The sequence below is a fragment of the Heterocephalus glaber genome, unplaced genomic scaffold (genome assembly GCF_053883595.1).
Source record: "Heterocephalus glaber isolate CG9 unplaced genomic scaffold, H.glaber_assembly_v1.0 deba00000347, whole genome shotgun sequence".
Lineage (NCBI taxonomy): Eukaryota > Metazoa > Chordata > Mammalia > Rodentia > Bathyergidae > Heterocephalus > Heterocephalus glaber.
The window spans coordinates 20,828,340-20,849,259 of record NW_028258143.1 but is presented as its reverse complement, the minus strand read 5'-3'; the positions used below and the strand labels follow the sequence as shown (position 1 = coordinate 20,849,259).

At 41.7% G+C, this 20,920-nt stretch overlaps 1 protein-coding gene across 6 annotated transcripts in view; it reads left to right on the top strand.

The window, feature by feature from the left end:
- Sctr (secretin receptor) overlaps positions 1-20,920 on the top strand; it is a 90,677-nt gene that overhangs the window by 56,321 nt on the left and 13,436 nt on the right. For all 6 annotated transcript variants that reach the window (XM_087198049.1, XM_087198047.1, XM_087198043.1 and 3 more), the window contains 3 exons: positions 5,316-5,413; positions 6,463-6,595; positions 8,220-8,373. In XM_087198049.1, coding sequence (XP_087054175.1) covers positions 5,316-5,413; positions 6,463-6,595; positions 8,220-8,373 — 385 coding nt within the window. The remainder of the gene's footprint in view (positions 1-5,315; positions 5,414-6,462; positions 6,596-8,219; positions 8,374-20,920) is intronic.

The window sequence follows — 20,920 nt, the reverse complement described above, 5'->3', positions numbered from 1 at the left end:
CCCACCAAAGTTTGGTGTTTACATTTGCCATGTGATAGCTGCTTTATATAAATTACATTAAATCCTCAGAATCACCTAGCAAATTCATGGTACCATTGAACAAAAGTCCATTTGTTCATTACCAAGTTCCATTTTGCAGATGAGGAAACTGAGGCTCAGGGGGGTTAAGGAACATGCTTATAGGACTTAAAGCAAGTTCAGCCCCCAAAGAGCCAGTGTTGGGTCCTCTAGCTTCTGTCCCCTCACTGTTAAAGGGGATGCCCTTGGGAAGTGTACCTTTAAGCTGTTTCATTAGCTAACCGCCAGCTGGGCATACAGGGAGAGAGGAGCTTGTCTGTCTCTTGGACGGGGTGGGGTTTGTTGGAGAGGGACTATCAGAGTTAAGGGAGAAAGGATGAAGCTGGGTGGCAGACACACCCACTTGTGAATATTTTCTAAGATGTCTCTTTTCTAGACAATCCATGTTGTCCTTTCTGAAAGAGGGTAGGCAGGGGTCCAAAGTGGAGGATGAGGCAGTTTCTTCCTTTCCAAGACTTTTCATCTGGTTGGGGAAAATACACCAGGCCTTTGGATCTGGCCAATTGGAGCAATTTAAGAGCTGACTCAACAGGAGTAATCAGGGGGCACATTCAGTCTTGGAGGGGTGGCCAGAGGACCCTGTCCTCTGCTGATGACCATGTCTGTCATTGCCTATATGAAGGCTTAGGTACATCACCTTTGTAAAATCCATAAATCTAAGAAGTAGTATTCTTAGGATGGGTGACAGGGTGGAGGGTCAAAATGCTTTGGGCTCAATGGCTGGTTTAATAAGAAAGTGAGACTCATGTATCAGGGCACACTGAAAATGGGCTTCAGGATTCTTTGATGAAGAAACATGGCAAAGGCCAGGTTATTTCCATCTCCCTACCACCTTGGTAGTGGCATCCTGGGGCTCCTGTTGTAAGATGACTACCATCAGTGATTGCAGCCACAGATATCCCTATTCCTGTTTGCCTGGAGGGACAGCCTCTATGGTTTCTTTCTCAGAGCAGGGACATTGCTTTCCCCAAACCCCAGGAAGCCCATCCTCACATCTCATTGGTCCAAAGTGACTTAGACCCACCCGTCTCTGAACCAATCATTGGCAGAAGAATGGGATACATAATTGGGTTGGGCCATTGGTTTTCAAACTGTCTGTCCTTGTGATCTCTTTATACCCTTAAGAATTGCTGGAGATCCCAAAGAGCTTTAGATTTTATGATTTATATCTATCAAAACCACACAATGAGAACATATGGCTTAGATTAGTCAACTGGAAAGAATGGAGCCTGGGGCCTTAACCACAATGTCTGTGGCAAGGTTACAACCATCAAATCCCAAATCATGGGGCTAAAATTTAAAAAAGGTAATGCAAAATTGTGAACTTAACTCTGGGACTGTTGAAAGAGGCTTTTGGACCCTGAGTCCTCAGTTGGAGATGTTAAGAGCAGAGAGTCCAAGGGTTACATAAAGAGTCCAGAGAGCAGGGCTCTTCCCAGGCCACCCAGCCAGCAGTGACCACAGCCACGGGACAGTGTAGGATGTTCAGCTTAACATTCCACACGTGTCACCCTGAGCCACCTCGGTCTCATACAGGCTGGTCCAGGATGGGGCTGACACCCTCAGTTACAAGGCTTATCTTGTATGTGGCAAGATTATAGGATGTCATGTTGATTCCCAGTTTTTGAGATTTCACAGATCTTTGATGTCCCGAATAATAGGAACCATTCATCTAAAGCAACTCAATGTCTTTCCAGCCTCTTTCCTTCATTCCTAAGAAGGGACTCCTGGCTTCTGGGAGAGCAGTGGGATCAGGGGGGGAAGCTCAATGTCATGTAGCCAACACTCTATCATTACCTCTTGCTGTCGAAAAACTTTTGGTTATGGGCTGAGGATGTAACTCAGTGATAGAGCATTTGCCTAGCTTGTGTGAGGCCCTAGATTCCAGTAGTACAGAAAAGGAAAAAATTATCTTTGGTTATTCTAAGTCAAAAGTTGGTTACTTGTTCCCATTACAACTTGCACATGAAGTCTTGCCTTTCTCTTACATGTCAATCATTCTATTGTTTTCCTCCTCTAAATTGTTTTTATCTCTGGTGTAACACACCTGGATTTTCTCCTGCACTCTTCAGATGACACAATCACTTTCCTGCTGAAATGCTCCAGTTTATTAATGTGCCTCTTAAAATAACATGTCCAGACCTGGACGCCACATTCCCAATATTCCAGCCTGGTCAGCTGCCCACCGCACTCCATTAGTGTAACTGAAATAGGCCTAGTTTTTTAGCAGCTACCTCATACCTCAGACTCCATACCATCTCATTCCCCTGACTCATTTCGAAGGGCAGGTAGTAGGGTGGGGAAAAATACCATTCACTGAGTCTTCTAAATGTCAGGAGTTGTCTAGATGTTACCAGTTTTATTTTAATCCCTCTCACAACTGTGGAACCAATAACAAGATTGAGCACCAATTGAGCAGTGAAGGAAACTTTTATTCTTGTCCAAGAATAGGAAAAGTGAGAGATAAACTCAAAAATCAACTTCTCAACCAGCTTAAATTGAAGAAGTTATAGATACAGGGTAAAAATGAGCAGGAAGAGCAGGATAATAATGAGGAAGAATAGTTATGTCTTTTCTGGATATGGGTAGAAATTTTCTGGGAATTTAGGGGCCACTACTTTCTCCTTTTATGGCTCTGGTGGTCATCAGGGAAACTGGTGTCATGGTTGGGGTGGGGGAGTTGTTCTTCAGCACGCAGGTGGCATTAGAATGAAGTTAGAGGGTGACTCCAGTCACTCTAGTAGCCATCTTAAATCCAGCCAGTTTTGCTTAGCCCACATGAAGAGGAACCTCTAGCCTATAGGCATCCTGTCCTCAAAGGCAATCAGTTGTGGGGGGTGGGCTAGAAATTAGTCATCAAGCAGGCAGTACAAGATTGAAGCAGGGTAACATAGATATGCCATCTGATCTCTTATTTCTAAAAGCTGCAAGGTAGATATTATTATTATTATTATTATTATTATTGTTTTGAAATGAGGAATCTGAGGTACAGAGGAGTGAAGTAATTTATCCAAGGACACACAGCTGATGAGTAAATGTCCTGGGTTGGAAGGCTTTTCCCCTGGCTCTAAAGCCCATGTTCTTTCTCTACAGTGCACTGACATGGTGGAACCTGGACCATTCTAACCTCATATGAACAGCTGTCAGCCAGGTTTCCCTTCTACTATTCTTGTGCCTTTTTAAAAAATTACATTTTTCTTTTGGTTATAAAATAATATTTACCCACTGTAGGCAAATTAGAATTACAAAAAAATATGAAAAACAAGAACAGTTCTACTCACAAACCTATAATACAGAGTTAACCACTTATTAACATCTAATGTATCTTCTTACAGTGTTGTTTCCATGTATATATGGAATTGAATCCCAATGGAATGGCTGCTATCTGATCATTCTGACTGACAAAAGAAGGGCAATTTCATATCATTCAGCCTGATGCTTTTACACACACAGCTGGTATCACACCACACATGTAAAATTGGTACTCTGCTTTTTCATATAACAATACATCAGCATGTTCTGATTTCTTTAAAAGCTCTTGGAAAACAACATTTTAGCAGTGATGTAATATTAAAGTCATTTGAGTTTAAAACAATTCAGTCAACTATTGGTCTGTTGATGGACATTTGGGGTTTTAAAATCGCAAATAGTTTTGTAACAAATATCTTTATATATAAATCTGCTTTTATATTTCTGACTATAGTCCTCCTTCAGAATCTGCAGAGGATGGGCTCCAGGACCCTACAGATTCCTAAATCAGAGGATCCTCAAGTCCCTTACATAAAATAGCACAGGACTTATGCCCATCCTCCTTTGTACTTTAAATTGTCTTGATATGACTTGTAACACCTAATACAATATAAATGCTATGTAAGCAATTGTTTGCTGTACTGTTTAGGGAAGAGTAACAAGAAAAAAATCTATAAAAGCTCAGTACAGAAGCAAGTTTTAAAAAATATTTTTTGTCATGGTTAGTTGAATCTATGGATAGATACACCACAAATACAGAAGGATAACTATTTCTTAAAGTTAATTCATGAAGGGGGACAAGAGAAATAGATATTTTGGCTGAACATGGTGGTGCACACCTGTAATCCCAACACTCTGGAAAACTGAAACAGGAAAATCACAAGTTCAAGCCCAGCCCGAGTAACTTTAGCAACTTAACAGTACTCTGTCTCAAATTAAAAAATAAAAATGAGGGGCCGGGGATTTAGCTCAGTGGTTTCGCTGCCTGCTGCGCAAGCACAAGGACCCGAGTTCGATCACAGGTACCAAAATAAATAAATAAATAAATAAATTTTTAAAAAATAAATAAAAATGAGTTGGGGATGTAGCTCAGAATGAAGGCCTAGGTTTAATCTCCACTATTGAATGAAAACAAACAAACAAAATAACAAACAAATGATTATTTCAGGGGTTCTTGATACCTATTTCCATATTACTTTTCATAACCTACCCAATTTTTCAATTCCACCATGCCCTTCCTGGATAGAATATTATTACTTGTAGTTATTTGTTCATTTGGTTGGTTAAAGAAAATATCATTGTTTTTTAGTTCTTTTTCCCTGAGGTGATGGTTCTGTTCTACTTCTTCCTGGGCAGAGAATTTATCTGGAGCTTTTCAACAGTGGGATTCTGGGTGTCTTACTTAAGGACGTTGACAAACTGGAGCACATTAATTGAGCTAAATGGTGAAAGGTCTGGAAAGAAGTTAAAGCATGAATGCTGAGAAGATGAGTGAGGGACTCATGCACAAAAACCACTTTATTTGAAAAGAACAAGGCTCTATATAATCTGTATAACTTTTCTATTTAAGACTGATCTTATGTACAAGACAAACTTAGTTTACTTTAAGTGGCTCCAGATCGCAGAAGAAGGACCAATAGGTACAATAAAAAGTAGCCAATTTTAGCTTCACATTAAAATAACTGATATTTTGCACCAGAACGACTTACTGGAAAGATAGTATGCCCCTCATCCCTAGAGGTATTCAAGCAAAGGCTTGGATGTAGCCTGTTGGTAAGAGGGCTTACACATAGGATGGAAGTTTGAGTAGGCAACAGAAAACCCTAAGAACTTGTCCAAAGCAAAAGGTTAGGATGTTATGCATCTGTGCATGGTACCCTCGGGTGTGAACAGCAGGGCTGGGGGCTTAAACTGCCTGAAGCAAGTGCATTGAGGCACAGAAAGGCCAGCGAGGTGGGTGGGCAGGGCTGATGTGTGTCTCTCCTCAGCACGTGTTCCTGCTGAAGCTGAAAGTCATGTACACCGTGGGCTACAGCTTCTCCCTCGTCATGCTCCTGGTCGCCCTCAGCATTCTGTGTGCTTTCCGGTGAGAACAGGCTCCCATCTCCCATCTCTGACCCCTGTCTCTGCTTAATGGCTCGGGACAGAAAGAGGCAGGTCTGGGTGAGCTGCCTTGTCTTCTCTCCATCTAAAGCTTTCTTGGGCAAAATTGAAGTTCCAGGGGCCACATTAAATCCTCTACTTATTCAACATTCAGTAAGCGTTATTGAGACTTTAATGAGGCCGGTTGCTTTACATCTATTATTTCTAATTTTCTCATGATGCAACAAAATGCCTATCATTACCTCCACTTTGCAGGTGTCTAGTCGGACTCTCAGTTGCCAGAGACAGAAATCTACCTCAAACAGCTTAAGAAAAACAAAGGTGACCCTTCCCACATCACTGACAAGTCCAGGGGCACCTGCTTTAGTCATGGCTGGATGCAGGTGGTCAGGGCGACAGCAGAACTAGGTCTGTCTCTCTCCATTTCTGGGCTCTGTGTTGGTCTTATCCTGGGCAGGCTCTCTGCAGACGTGAAAGGGAAAACCAGCAGTAGCTGCAGGGGTAAATTCTACCAGCTCAGCAAAACCGGGGACAGACAGCCTCTTCCCCTTTGGCTCTAATAGAAGTTCTAGGGAGTTCTTATAGGCTCATCCTAGTTTACATGCCCCACCCTGAGCCAATCACTGTGGCCAGAGATGGAGAAAGAATTCTGATAGGTCAAGTCTATTATGAAGGTGAAGAGCACACAGTCAGCCCCACTCAGAGTGGAATGGGTTCTCCATAAGAAATCTGGTGTCTGGTGCCAGAATAAGGGGAACAAGTAACAGACTTTGGGTCTCTACAACAGAGGAAACAGTGGGGGCTGGAGATGATGGTAGGGCAGAATATATATTGCCCCTACATACCTAGCTTAAAAAAAAAACTATACTATGGGACAGAATCCATTGGGCTTCTGGGGTCTGGAGTCTTCTTTTAAGTTCTGCTAACAGAGATGTGACCAAGAAAGAGCTGATGTCCAGGACCTTGATTTCCCCAGGATGGGGCCTGGTGGGCCTGGCTGAGACCCCATAGCCCTGCTCTCTCTCCCTCCAGGAGGCTCCACTGCACCCGCAATTACATCCACATGCATCTGTTCGTGTCCTTCATCCTGCGTGCCCTGTCCAACTTCATCAAAGATGCTGTGCTCTTCTCCTCGGATGATATCACCTACTGTGATGCCCACAGGGTAACATGCCTGGGTGGCCCAGGCCATGGCCAGGCCTTCCTGCCTCCCCCAGATTAACTTTAAAGAGGGTCGTCGCCCAGTTGTGCTAAAGCATTCTCCTTCCAAATGCCCAGATCACTCCTGATTTGTTGCACCCACTCTGTGTCACTTAAGAATCCCTTTCGCTATAATAACAACAAAAAACTGTTGATTGGTGGTTTAAACAAATGGTGGATGCTTCCCACATAAGCAGTCCACAGGTGGGTATCCAGAGGTACACAGCATCTCCATGATGTTATGAAGGACAGAGTCTCTTTGTCTACTTCTGCTCTGCTGTCCTTAGTGTAGGCCTTGATCTCAGGCTTTACACCACATAGTTGCAGTATGGCTTCTGCAACCTCTGGCTGCATGTCCATACTCTAGGAAAGGAGGAAACTCAAAGGTCAAGCATGTTTCTTTGAGACCCCTTCCTATACTTCATTGACTAGAACTTTGGAAACTGGGAGATTCTTTTACTATCATAGTCTCCATAGCAGAAGCAAGCAATGGAGAGAGACTGGAAATTGAGATTGATTCAGCCAATCTACCTGCTACTTCCCACCAGTCACATTTGTTTGTATTGGAGAGAGGGGTGGGAGAAGAGAGAGAGAGAGAACACATTTACTGACTCAGGCTGAGTGGTCTCTTTTGTAGAATCCATGTCTCTCCAGGATCAAACAAGAGATCCAGACTGGAAGTCAACAGACTTCAATTCTGCCCCCCACTTCTATTACTGAGCAGCATTGGACAAGTCTAGCAATTCCCTTCTTGTGTTCTATTAAGCATCAGACCCACAAGCCATGGATGGCTGTGCTGGGAGTTAGAGGAAGGCCATTAAGCATGACCACAGCCAGCAGTGTGCCAGGGGCCCTCTTCTTGCTTGGGTTTGGTCTCATGGCAGTCCATGCACAGCCCTAGGCCCATCCTTGGAGCTGTCCTCTCCCCAGAGGACATCTTGGCACAAAGAAGGGAGACTCACATAGTAGAGGAGCTGCACTGGGGTAGGAGACTCTGCCCCATAGTAACCTGGGCACAACCCAGGCATCCCTGCAGGGGATGTGCCCATTGAAAGACACACCCAGTGTGGCTTCTCTCTTGGTATTTGTAAGTCTCTAATCAGGGGTCCTTTTGCCATAGTCACTGTTGCATCTTAGTATAGTTGGCATACCTCTTCACCATGTTTCCAGGGACACTGAGCTTAGAAAGCTTGTCACCTCAGCTCAGAAATCCCTTCCCTCTCTAAACTTTAGATTCCTTATTAGACTAACAAGGTGTGTGGGCGATATCAGATACAACTTTCAAGTGAAGAAATGTATTCCTCACTAAACCTGGCAGCTGGTTCCAGAATTTGAAACTCGTTCCTCTCCTGTGATGGCTCCTTGGCCATCTTGACTGTATCCATGGGCCTGTGGACTCCTCTCTCTCCAGAATTCTGTGGGCCTGAATTCCTGACAGAGGAAGGGCACAAGAGATGGCCTTGAACCCTGAGACTCACCCTGTGGCCTGGCCCCTGCCTCCCATATAACCCTGTTGCTTCCTCTGGGCTGGTCACCGGAGGGAAGCCCATTGGCACCTGGCCTGGCCTCATCTGCCTCTCTCTGTCCAGGTGGGCTGTAAGCTGGTCATGATCTTCTTCCAGTACTGTATCATGGCAAATTATGCCTGGCTGCTGGTGGAAGGCCTCTACCTTCACACGCTCCTCGTCACCTCTTTCTTCTCAGAAAGGAAGTACCTTCGGGGATTCGTGGCCCTCGGATGGGGTATGTTTCTCCACTGCAGCGTACCTGTGTGGTAAGCAGGAAAGGACACTGAGATGAGAGGTGGATTTGGTTTCTAGCTCCACATCTAACTAACTTGTCTAACTTTCAGCAATTGCTTGATGTTTAACTCTCCAGTTATTTATCTATAAAATGGGAATACAGATAAAATTTAGCCCTAGTTTCTGGCACCCAAAGCCTTTTACAGTTTGGTTCTACCCAATACTTGTTGTCTTATCTTCATAGCCAATTCATTCATATGTCCTCTTTCTTGCTTCCTGTCTGTTTCAGGATACTTTCAACTGCTGGTATCAAAAGTCTGCCAGGCAGACTTTACATATAAAGGAAATTAATTGGCTCATAAACGACAACCCCAGGGACCACCAACTTCAGACAGGCTAAATCCAACATTTAGCAATGATTCCTTCTGTCTCTCCTTTGCTTTTTGGAATATCATCCTTCTCTTCAGGCGGGTGCTTCCAGTGTAATTGCCAGCAGCTTCTGGACTACATGCTTCTTTGTTAATTAGCTATAATAAGAGAAAGTTAGACCATGTTCCATGTTTCCAAGGAAGTATTCTGAGCTTCACTCTGAATGGACCACTGAAATCTCATACATGTCCTTGAACTAATCACAGAAACTTGAGAGAACAGAATATGCTGATTGATTACACTACTCAAATCACATGACTTCTGAAAGGAAATTTAGGAGTCAGTTTTTAGGAAAGAGAGAAGATGATAGCAAGTCAGCCACCTGTAGGCCCTTGTTGTATCTCTTCCTCCTTCCCTTTCTGATCAAAGAATATGGTAAAAACTAAGCACATACTCTTGAGCACATACTATATGTAGGTCTCTGGGTGAAGCACTTTATGTGGATTATTTAATTATCACAGCAACCTCCAGTGTCCTCTCAGAGACCTCAGCTCAGAGATGGGTCATAATATGCTCAGTTCATACTGTAAAGGTCAGACCCATTATTCAAACCAAGGCCTGTCAATATCCAAAGCCTTTTAACTCTTATCCTACCATTAACAAATATCTGTTTGTCTATCCACCCATCTGTACACTTACCCATCTACCCACTCATTCATTCATCCACTGACCTATCACCCATAGACCCATCCACCCATGGATCCATCTACCTGTCCATCCATTGATCCATCCATCCATGCATCTACCCATTTATCCATCTATCTATTGATCCATCCACTATTCATTTGATAAACGTACATATAAGTTATCCACTGAGTTCTAGGCAAAGAGCCAGGTTCTTATGAGGGAGCCACTAGCTTATAGAGATAATCATGTGTCCTAGCCATTAGCTTCATTTGATTTTGTCCTGGTACCTTTAATTAAGAAGTGTCCCTGCCAGGAATCCCGCCCCTGCCTTTTCTGCTTGCCTAAATCCTTACACGCAAGGGCTAGAAGCCCTATTATACCAGCGGGGAGATCACCTGAACTGGCAGAGCACACTGAGCCCTCCTGCTTCTGAACCTTGGTGGCCTGGTTAGCACATGACCCTCAGCTGACAGCAGCCAGGCTGTGCAGATGTCTGCAGAGCCAGCAGTCCCATAGGCCTGGGGTCCAGGGACTTGCCTTATGCAGCTGACTGTCAAAAAGGACCCCATTTGGAGTTCGATTCACTGAGCTGTGAAGCCCAAACCTGCCAGGATTTAGCCTTATGAACATGGGTGGTTTTCTGGTCTATATTGTCAGGATCATGGTTTTCTCAGCATTCTTTGAACACTTCTTTTTGTCCAGAGATTATAAAAATATAGAAATTGCAAAGAAGAAAAGTAATTCTGTCACACAAAGGATTTGCAATTCAGTGGAGAGACCAAATTACATTGTGATAATATGTCTGTTATGAGTTTTTAAAAGATTTACATGAAGTATAGAAAACAGTCCTTTCTTCTTTGAACATCTATTGAGTATCTGCTGTACATCAAGCCCCATGCTGGGCTCTGGGGGATTTCGTGCTTCTACAACAGCAGCAATTCCTTCCCTCAGTGGCTGTCTGCCCATGAAGCCCCAAAGAGACCTTCATGTAGGGGCTCTGGAAGGCCTAAAGCCCTCAATCTGTGAGAATCATTTCTCATGCCAAAGAAATGATCTTATCTCAATTTTCTTAGAATTGCTTAAATGGATACATGGCTCATATAAGACTGCAAGGAAAATAATCCTCTTTCTCTCTTTCTCTCTTTCTTTTCTTGTGGTACTGGATATTGAACCCATGGCCTTCACACTGAGCTACATCCCCTGCCCAATTTTTATTTTTGATTTTGAGACAGGGTCACACAAAGTTGCCAAGTTGCCCAGACTGGACCCACTTTGGATTTTTAATGCTTATTCAAAGCTCTTGCTTTTTTTACAGTGACTGAGATGTCAGTCTGTGCCCAGGTAAGAGTGATACCTCTGACTTCCATGGTGGATGAGCCATGCTCCCAGTCAGCAGCTAAATGTGGACATGTGCTCTGTTGATCCTGTATCAGCATCATGGGGCGCCAGAGTCTCTGAGTCAGTGTCTCTAGGGCAGAACCCAAGACCACATGTCTATCAAGTTCCCCAGCAGTGCAGATTCTGTTGGTCCAGGAACCTTCTGAGAACCACTGACTTAAACAATTATTAATTTTTAAAACCACCAGTTTGTGCTAAGGATAGGAGCTGATTAACAGGTGCCCCTTGAAATCCATGGCCTGTGCTGAAAGCACTGAAATTGAGGCAGGGATTTTTTTAAAAATCAAAGCCGTACATATAGTCCTGTTAAAAAATTAACTGAAACTAGAAGGTTTGTAATGAACAAAAGCATCCTCCTCCTCCCACTTCCTGGCCCTGAGGCAATGATCTCCAACTCTTGCTCTTTGTGGTGCTGGGGATGGAACCTAGGCCTTGCCCATGCTAGGCAAGTGCTATACCTCTGAGATACACCCCAGCCTGCTTGCCCTTCAACCCTTTTAGCTGTTCCTCCTAATATTTGCTCTTGTCCTTCTAGACAACATGCTGCTCTTTCTTCATCTGTTCTTTTGAAGTATTATTTGTTGATCCTTCAGGATAAAAGATAAGGATATGAAATTTTGCCTCTACTAACCCCCAATTCTTCCATTACAGGTTCTCATAATTTTTGTTTTAGTAATGTGTACATTATTATATCTATGTAAATATTGTGTTCTACTGAGACAATTGGTGTACAATGATTTTTCTTTCAATTCACTTAATGTTTTATTTTTATGGAGTCATTTTTTACTATTTTTATATCGCTGTTGGGCTGGGGATTTAGCTCAGTGGTTCTGCTGCCTGCCTCACAAGCACAAGGTCCTGAGTTCGATTCCTGGTACCAAAAAAAAAGTATATTTTTATATCACTGTCATTAATTCCCCCAAATCTCTGGAAAACTCTCTAGTACTATTTTACAAATCATCAACTGCAATGGAAGTCTATCAGATCCTATTTGTTTTGTCAACCTTGATTTAAAAAATCAACCAGAGGGATATTCTCCAAAGAATAATGACATTTATTTGGGAATACATGTGCCATAGTAAACTGGGACATGTTCAAAGAAGTTGAGCAAGAAGTTTTTAAAGACAAAAATGAGAAGGATTGCATCAGATATTTTAAAACAATCATCTTGGCTACTGTTATTAATAACCGAGGGGATGTTAATCTGAGGTTGAACAGTTAGTTGCTGCACAGATGTCCTTGTGGAAGTGTGTTTTGTGTAAGGTTGTGGTGACCTCTGTGCAAACTTGTGGTTCTGGCAGAGTCTTTTGTGATAATTATTCTGTCTAAGAATCCTTCATAAGATCTCAGCTTTAATTTTTTTTTTTTGATTAGAGTTGACATAAGTGACCCCATTTTTATTCTGACAACTTTTACATAACAAATTGTCACTAACTTGGTGGCTTAAAACAACAATTGTCTTTTCTCACAATTCTGGAGGCCAGAAGTCTGAAACCAAGAAGTTGGCAGGTTGGTTCTTATGGGAGCCTGTGGCGACCATCTGCTCCCTGTCTCCTCCTGGCTCCTGGTGGTTGCTGCTGGTCTGTGGCATTCCTTGGCTTGTAGCCACATCACTTCCATTTTTGTCTCATGGCCTTATGAATATGCTGGTCATATAGCAATAGGAGCCCATGCTAATCCAGTGTAACTTCATTTTAATTAATTGCAACCTCAAAGATCCTATTTCAAAATAAGGTTATCTTCCAGAGTTCTTGGTGGACCTGGATTTGGGGGACACTAATGAACTTAGTATACCTGTCACTGTTCTTTCTCCAGCTTTGTCTCTTCGGCTTGATTGCAGCTGGTTGTTCTCTAAACTTGCTCAGCAACTTGAACCTCTAATAGGGCATTTTCTTCATCTTCCTCTACAAATTGTGTTTCCTATTGTGTTTCTTGTTGCCCTCTCTTTGATTTACTCTCTTCTGTCTTGAAGCAAATCCTCCACTACGTGTCTAACAAAGAGGGCCTGGAGGGACATTTTTTGCATTGCATATCTGAAAATATCTTTGTTCCACTTTCACACCTACTCTGTCATTTTGCAGGGCATAGAACAACAGGTTAAAAACTCATGTGCCCCAGAAATCTTTTTTAAAAAAATTTTATTTTATTGGTACACTTTAAGTATACAATATAATGACATTCATCATTGAAAATTTGCACTTGTACATAATCTCTCTTGGTTCTTATTTTTCCCCCTTGCTCTGCCCTCCCTTCAACCCCTCCATTCCTCCCTATTTGCAAAGACTTTGTTTCCTTTTTTCATTTCCTCATATTAATTCCATTCCCTTCTTTCCTTTCCCCTACCCCTCCCACTTCCTCCCCCTTTGCCCCTTTTCTTCCTATTTCACATTATCTATTATACCTTTTAATCCTTATTTACACTTTCAGTTTCTCACACTAGAGAAACTATTTGGTATTTACACCTGTGCATCCTGTTTATTTCACTTAAGAGTATCACCTCAATATGCATCCATTTAGCAATAAATGTCTCTAATTTCTCATTTTCGGTGGCTGAGTAGTACTCCATTTTATCAAAAAACCACATTTTCTTGATCCAGTCTCCAGTTGATGGGCATTTGGGCTGTTTCCAAGTTTTAGCGATTACAAACTGTGCTGCTATGAACATGGGTGCACATATATCACTGTGGTATGATTCTTTTAATTCTGTGGGGAAGATACCCAGCAGGGAAATAGCTGGGTCAAATGGGACTTCCAGTCCTAGTTCTTTGAGGTATCTCCATACTGATTTCCACAGTGGTTGCACCAGTCTACACTCCCACCAGCAGTGGAGCAGTGTTCCTCTTTCCCCACAGCCCCACCAGCATTTGTCATTGGTTGATTTCATGATGGCAGCCATTCTTTCTGGGGTGAGGTGGAATCTCAATGTTGTTTTCATTTGCATCTCTCGAATGACCAGTGATGTTGAACATTTTTTCATATGTTTATTTGCTATTTCTACTTTGTCTGAGAAATGTCTGTTCATTTCAGATGCCCATTTTCAGATTGGGTCTTTAAATTTGGGCAGTCTGATTTTTTAAAGTTCTTTATAGATTCTAGATAGTAGACCTTTGTCTGAGGGACAGCTGGTGAAAATGTTTTCCCACATTGTGGGTTGTCTCTTCACACTGTTGGTGGTTTCTCTTGCTGTGCAGAAGCTTTTTAGTAAGAAGAGATCCCACTTGTGAATTGTTTGTGCTAGCTCACAGGCAACTGAGGTTTTGTTCATAAAATCTTTTCCTACACCAATGTCTTCAAGAGTTTTATCTAACCTATGTTTCAGCTGGTTCAGCGTTTCTATTTTAATATTTAGATCTTTAATCCATTTTGATTTTAGTTTAGTACATGGTGAGAGATATAGGTCTAGTTTTAATCTTTGGCAAGGTGAAACCCAATTTTTCCAGCACCATTTATTAAAGAGGCTGTCTTTCCTCCAGTGAGGCTGTTTGGCTCTTTTGTTGAAGATGAGGTGGCTGAGTATGTCTGGAGTTGTTTCTGCATCTTCTAATCTGTTCCACTGGTCCTCAGGTCTCTTTCTTTGCCAGTACCATGCTGTTTTGATCACAGTAGCTTTGTAGTATAGTTTCAAGTTGGGGGTTGTGATACCCCTGCCATGTCTCTGTTGCCTAGAATTGCTTTTGCTCTTCTGGGTCTCTTCTTGTTCCAAATGAATTTTTGGATTGTTTTCTCAAGATCCATGAAGTATGCTGCTGGGATTTCAGTTGGAATTGCACTGAATCTATATAACAGTTTTGGAAGTATGGCCATTTTCACTATGTTGATCCTTCCTACCCAGGAGCAAGGGATGTCTTTCCAATATCTGATATCTTCAATCTCTCTTTTCAGAGTGCTATAGTTTTCAGAGAAGAGGTCTTTGATTTCTTTTGTTAGGCTGATTCCTAGGTATTTCAGTTTTTTGGATGCTATTGTGAAAGGAATTGTTTACCCTATTTCTGTCTCAGTGAGTCTGTTGTTTGTGTAGAGGAAAGCTATTGATTTTTTTGTGTTGACCTTCTATCCAGCTACTCTACTGAATTTGGTTATTAAGTCTAGAAGACTTTTGGTGGAGTTCTTGGGGTCTTCTATATAGACTATCATGTCATCTGCAAATAATGACAATTTGACTTCTTCATTTCCTATCTTTATTCCTTTTATTTCTTTCTCTTGTCTAATTACTGTGGCTAATGTTTCCAAAAGTATATTGAACAAGAGTGGTGATAGTGGACATCCTTGTCTTATTCCTGATTTTAGTGTGAAGGATTTCAGTTTTTGACCATTTAGTATGATATTGACTGTTGGTTTTTTATGGATGGCTTTTATGAGATTGAGGTAGAGACTGTCTATTCCAATTTTTTGTAGGGTTTTTATCATAAATGCATGTTGGATTTTGTCAAATGCTTTTTCTTCATCAGCTGGGATGATCATATGGTTTTTGTCCTTGGCTCTATTAATATAGAGTGTTACATTGATTGATTTGCATATGTTGAACCATTGTTTAATTATGTTTTCAATTTCATTGATTGATGTTTTGTTTGTTTAAAATTTTTAGGTCTTCTTTGTTCAGCTTTGGTAATTCATACATATCTAGGAATCTGTCCATTTCTTCTGTGTTTTCCATCTTATCGGCATACAGGTTCTTAAAGTAGGTATTGATCCTCTGGATTTCTGCTGGGTCAGTTGTAATTTTACCCTTTTCATTCCTAATTGCATGGATTTGAGTCTTTTCTTTCCTTTTTTTGATAAGATTGGCTAAGGGTTTGTCAATTTTGTTTATTCTTTCGAAGAACCAACTCCTTCTTCATTTGATTTTTTTGTTTCATTCTCTTAGTCTCCATTGCATTGATTTCTCCTCTGATCTTTATAATTTCCTCCCTTTTATGAGCTTTGGGTTTGTCCTGCTCTTCTTTTTCTAGAAGCTTGAGGTGCAGCATCAAGTTGTTTAATTGAGCTTGCTCTGTCTTCCTAACATGAGTATTCACTGCCATGAATTTCCCTTGTAAGACTGCTTTCACTGTGTCCCATAGATTCTGATATGTTGTATTGTCATTGTCATTTAATTGAAGGAACTGTCTGATTTCTTCTTTAATTTCTTCTGTGGCCCATTGGTTATTCAGAAGTGTGTTGTTCAATTTCCATGTGTTTATGAAAATTTTGAGCTTTCTTTTGCTATTAATCTCCAATTGCATTGCACTATGGTCTGATAATATACAGGGGATAACATCACTTCCTTTGCACTTATTTAAACATGTTCTATGAGTGAGTATGTGGTCAATTTTGGAGAATGACCCATGTGCAGCTGAAAAGAATGTGTATTCTGATTTTTGGGGGGTAGAACACTCTGTAACCATCTGTTAAGTTCATTTGTTCAAGAGTTTGATTGAGTTCTAGTATTTCATTACTTATTTTTTGTCTAGTTGATCTAGCTATTTGTGATGGTGTGGTATTGATGTCCCCCACTATTATTGTATTAGTGCATGCATGACTTTTCATGTCTGTTAGTATTTGTTTTATATATTGGGTGCACTAGTGTTTGGTGCATAGATATTTATGATTGTCATCTCTTCCTCCTGGATTTTTCCCTTTCCAAGCATGTAGTGTCCTTCTTTGTCTCTCTTCATCAGTGTTGGTTTGGAATCCACTTGATCTGCAAAGAGGATAGGTACTCCTGCTGTTTTTCAGGTTCCTGTTGCATGGAGTATTGTTTTCCACTCTTTATCTTTCAGTCTATGAGTTTGTTTTTGAATTAAGTGGTTCTTGTATGCAGCATATTGTTGGATCTTGCTTCTTGACCCATTCTGCCAGTCCATTTCTTTTGATAGGTGAAGTGACACCATTAACATTGACGGTTATAACTGATACATTGAGCTATCATTGTCATGACTTTTTCTTTTTGTTGGATTCTCCCTCTTTACATTTAATTTCTTGTCACGCCCAATGGGTTCATTCTGCTTGGCTTCCTGGGGTTGTGATCTTCATTGTCTGCTCCTAGGATATTGTCTGAAATTGTTTGGAGTGCTGATTTGGTATTCATGAAGTTCCTAAGGTGCTCTTTGTCATGAAAATATCTTATTTCTCCATCAATTTTGAAAGATAGTTTTGCAGGGTACATCATTCTGAGTTGGAGGCTGTTTTCCTTTAGGGCTTGGAATACATCGCTCCAAGCTCTTCTTGCCTTGATGGTTTGTGCTGAGAAGTCTGTTGTGATTCAGAAGGGTTTTCATTTGTATGAGATTTGTTTGTTTTCTCTAACTGCTTGTAGAACTTTATTCTTCTGTTGAGTTTCTGAAATCTTAACAATTATATGCCTATGTGTAGAGTTTTTTTGATCAAGGCTAGTTGGAGTCCCGTATGCCTCACTTGTCTGTATGTCAAGTTCTTTTCCCCTCCTTGGGAAGTTTTCTGCCATCACTTCTGTGAACAGTTTTTTTATGTCATCAGCACTCTCTCCTCTTTCTTCATTGACTCCAATCAGTCTTATGTTATTCTTCTTTCCATTGTCTAGCAGCTGCTGGATTGATTTCTCTTGGTCCCTTACAATTGTAAAGCAACTTTTCTTTTCCTTGTCACTAACTACAATCTTAACTTCTATGTCTGAAATTCTGTCCTCACATTGGATCATTCTGCTGTGTAGGCTTTCAATAGTTTTTAATCTCCTGGAAATCTGTTTGTATCTGTTTTAAGGATTCCATTTGTTTCCTATGTTGGGATTCCATCATGTTCCTCAGCTCCTCTCTAGATTTATTGATCATATCTTGCACTATGAGCAAAATCTATGCTGTTATCTGAGAAATTATTTCTGCTTCATTTTTCCCAGATTCTCTTTTGTTGCCAATTCAGGGATTCCAGGTGGTTGAGTATTAGAGTGTTCTATCTTGTTTGCCGTCGGCATTGCTGAAGGTGATCTGAAAATCTGGTTTTGAGACTTGTTTTCATATCTTCTCATTTTGATGGGGGTGGGGGGATGTGTGTGTGTGTGCTGCTGGTGCCTGTGTGGCTCACCTCTTCTGTGCTTGGAGGGTTGGGGTACAGTGGGCCGGAAGCCTCCTCTGTGCTGGGAGCGATGGTACAGCAGCCTCGAATCCTCCTCTGCTCTGGGAGCGATGCTACCATGGCCCGGAAGCCTCTTCTGCACTGGGAGAAGTGCTACGGTGTGCCCCAGAAATTTGAAGGCTTTGTGTTTTGGCATCTGGTGTTAGGGAAAGTGCCATGCCATTCCTGAGCATTTTACTCACTTCTCTATACATAAAATGCAAAGATTGCAGCAGGTGTGATGGTGCATGCCTGTAATCTAGGCATTCAGGAAGCTGAGGCAGGAGGATTGCAAGTTTGAGGCCAGCTTGGGCTACAAAAATAAAAACAAAACAAAATAAACTAAAAATGTAAGGACAGGAGCAGGAGTTAGGGGAACTCCGTGGTAGAGGACTTGCCTAGCATGCATGAGACTCTAGGTGCAAGAGGCCTAGCATGCATGAGGCCCCTGCAAAAGGTAAATAAAAAAGGTAAATAAAATGCAGGATATTCTGTCTGGGATTTTCAGTGTTACAAGAATGTGTTCTAGTGCAGATCATCTTTAATCCTCCATTTTCCTGGCACTGGGTGCTTCTTTCATCTGAAAACTTATGTCCTTATTTTTTGAAAATATTTCTATGTCATCTGTTGGATCATTTATTTCACTCAATTTTTATTCTCTCTTTTCTGAAATTCCTTTTGGTCAGATGGTGCATATTTTGGAAGGAACAACCTCTAATTTTTTAATTTCCTATTTTGCATTCCACTGTCTTTTTGTTCTGCTTTCTGAGAAATTCCTAATCTTTATCTTCCGGCCCATCTATTGAACTTTTAATTTTGGTCATAAGGTATCCAGTTTCTGCACCCTCTTTCTTGGTCTTGGAATACTCCTGGTTGCAGCATCCTGCCTGTATCTTCTAGATGCAATGGTTTCCATCTCTCTGATGATATTCCCTAGAGTTATTCAACTTCCTTTTGCCCCCTATATGGTCTCTTTCCTCTAAGTTCCTTTTCTCTGATTGTTTTGTTCCTAGTCTTTTATATAATCAGATGCCAGTGACCTTGAACATGACATGTCTGTTCATGTTTAAGAATGAGTCACTTTACAGCTGTCCAAAGTCTCTTTGTTGGATGAGACTTATCTCTCAAGGGAGTGGGGTGGAAATGGCCATTGTGTTGGGGGCCCCAAGCATTATTATCTCTAAGCCCTTTGTCTGGGGTTATTCAGTTCCTCCAGAAAAGGACTCTTTACTCCCTGCCTGGGGCTGTGAGTAGGGGCCAGAGTTGATGTAGAAACCCAGCTGCTAGAGGTCTGAAAATAGACAGGCCCAGGGGCCAGGCTTTTGCCATCTGGTGTATGGACAGGAATATCCATTAGAAATAGATGTGATTGTTTCTTTTATCCTCAAATGTCAGCCTTTATGATTCTTCCCCATAAAACAGATTAATCTTATTTATTTCTTTAGCCACTGGCTACATGTGGCCCCTGAACTCTAGAAATGTGGTCAGTTCAGTGGAGATGTGCTGTGAGTATGAAATACACATGCAATATTGAAAACAGTATGGAAAAAGCTGTGAGATCTCATTAATAATTTTGTAATACTTATTACTATTGAAATAATATTTTGCATACATTGGGTTAAATAAAACACATCATTAAAATTTTTGTAAAAAGAAAGACATAGAATGAGAGTCACATATAAAACTTTTAAGGCCATGCACAGTGCTATGTGCCTCTTTCCTCGATACTTGAAAGTCTGAGGCAGGAGGATTGCTTGAGCCTGAGAGTTTATGTCCAGCCTGAGAAACATAATGAGACTCTTACTCTTAAAAAAAGAAAACAAAATTGGTATAGCTCAACATTTGCTTAACATGTATGAGACCTGTGTTCAAAGCCAGCACTGCAAATAATAATAACAATAAAAATAACTAATAATAATTTTAAATTTTTCTAGCAGCCACAGCAAACATATTAGAAAAGAAACAGAAATAATATTCTTGGGGCCGGGGATTTAGCTCAGTGGTTTCGCCGCCTGCTGCGCAAGCACAAGGACCCAAGTTCGATCCCCGGTACCAAAAAAAAAAAAGAAAGAAAGAAATAATATTCTCTAACTCAGTGTAACTGACAGGCCCCCAAGTCTGACCCCCATCCAAGCAGACTCGCTACCCACATCCACAGGAGCATAGAAATAAGAGGGAGCCAGCAGCCATCCTGCTGCCCTCACCATCATCCTGTTTATCAGCCAGCCCCAGGCCCATCACCGATGGGACTCTTTAGTTTTCCACCTCTCGACCAGTGCCCCCTCCCATACCTAAACTCCTCCATATCAACCTCGCACACCCCCATGTCAGTGCCAAAGACCTTTTCTCCCTTGGCCCATCTGCACTCAGACAGCAATAAACTCATTTCATGTTGCTTGAACTTTGCCTGCCTCAGTGGTCTCAATCATGCCTCAGTCTGACCTTACAGTAACCAAAATAGTATCATTTCGGATGTCCTCAATATAAAAATTCTTAGTGATGTATTTTACATTGATTTATTGGTACTAGGTACATCTCACCTCTAGGACCGGCTGCATAAGTGCTCAGTAGCTACAGGTGGCTGATGCTTGCATATTGCACAGTGCAGGTGGAAATGGCAGTGTCACTCATGTGTTCAGTGAGCTCTGCTCCTGGCCTTTGCTAGGCCAAAGTCCCGGTTCTCTGGCTCAGTTTCTCTCTGGTGGACATACACAGCTGACTCTTTGTTCTCCTGAGAGTAGTGTCGGCCCCCTGCAGTGGTCATCTGTTTCTCATCCATATTTCCAAACCACCTGCTCTCCAGCCCCACCCTGTGTCTTGCCTCCTAGGGTCCTTGTGCCTGGGCCCCAGAGCACCCCTAGGACTTTCCCAGAGCACTGCCCCATGCAACACTTATATTTCAGTTTTCTGTGCTCTGCAACATTAACATTGATTGCCACTCTTCTGCCAGGTTTGCATGTTCTTAAATGTGTTGACATTTCTTGTCCACTTCTGCCTTCCTTCCCAGTCTTTGTGCTTATGGGCTTCTC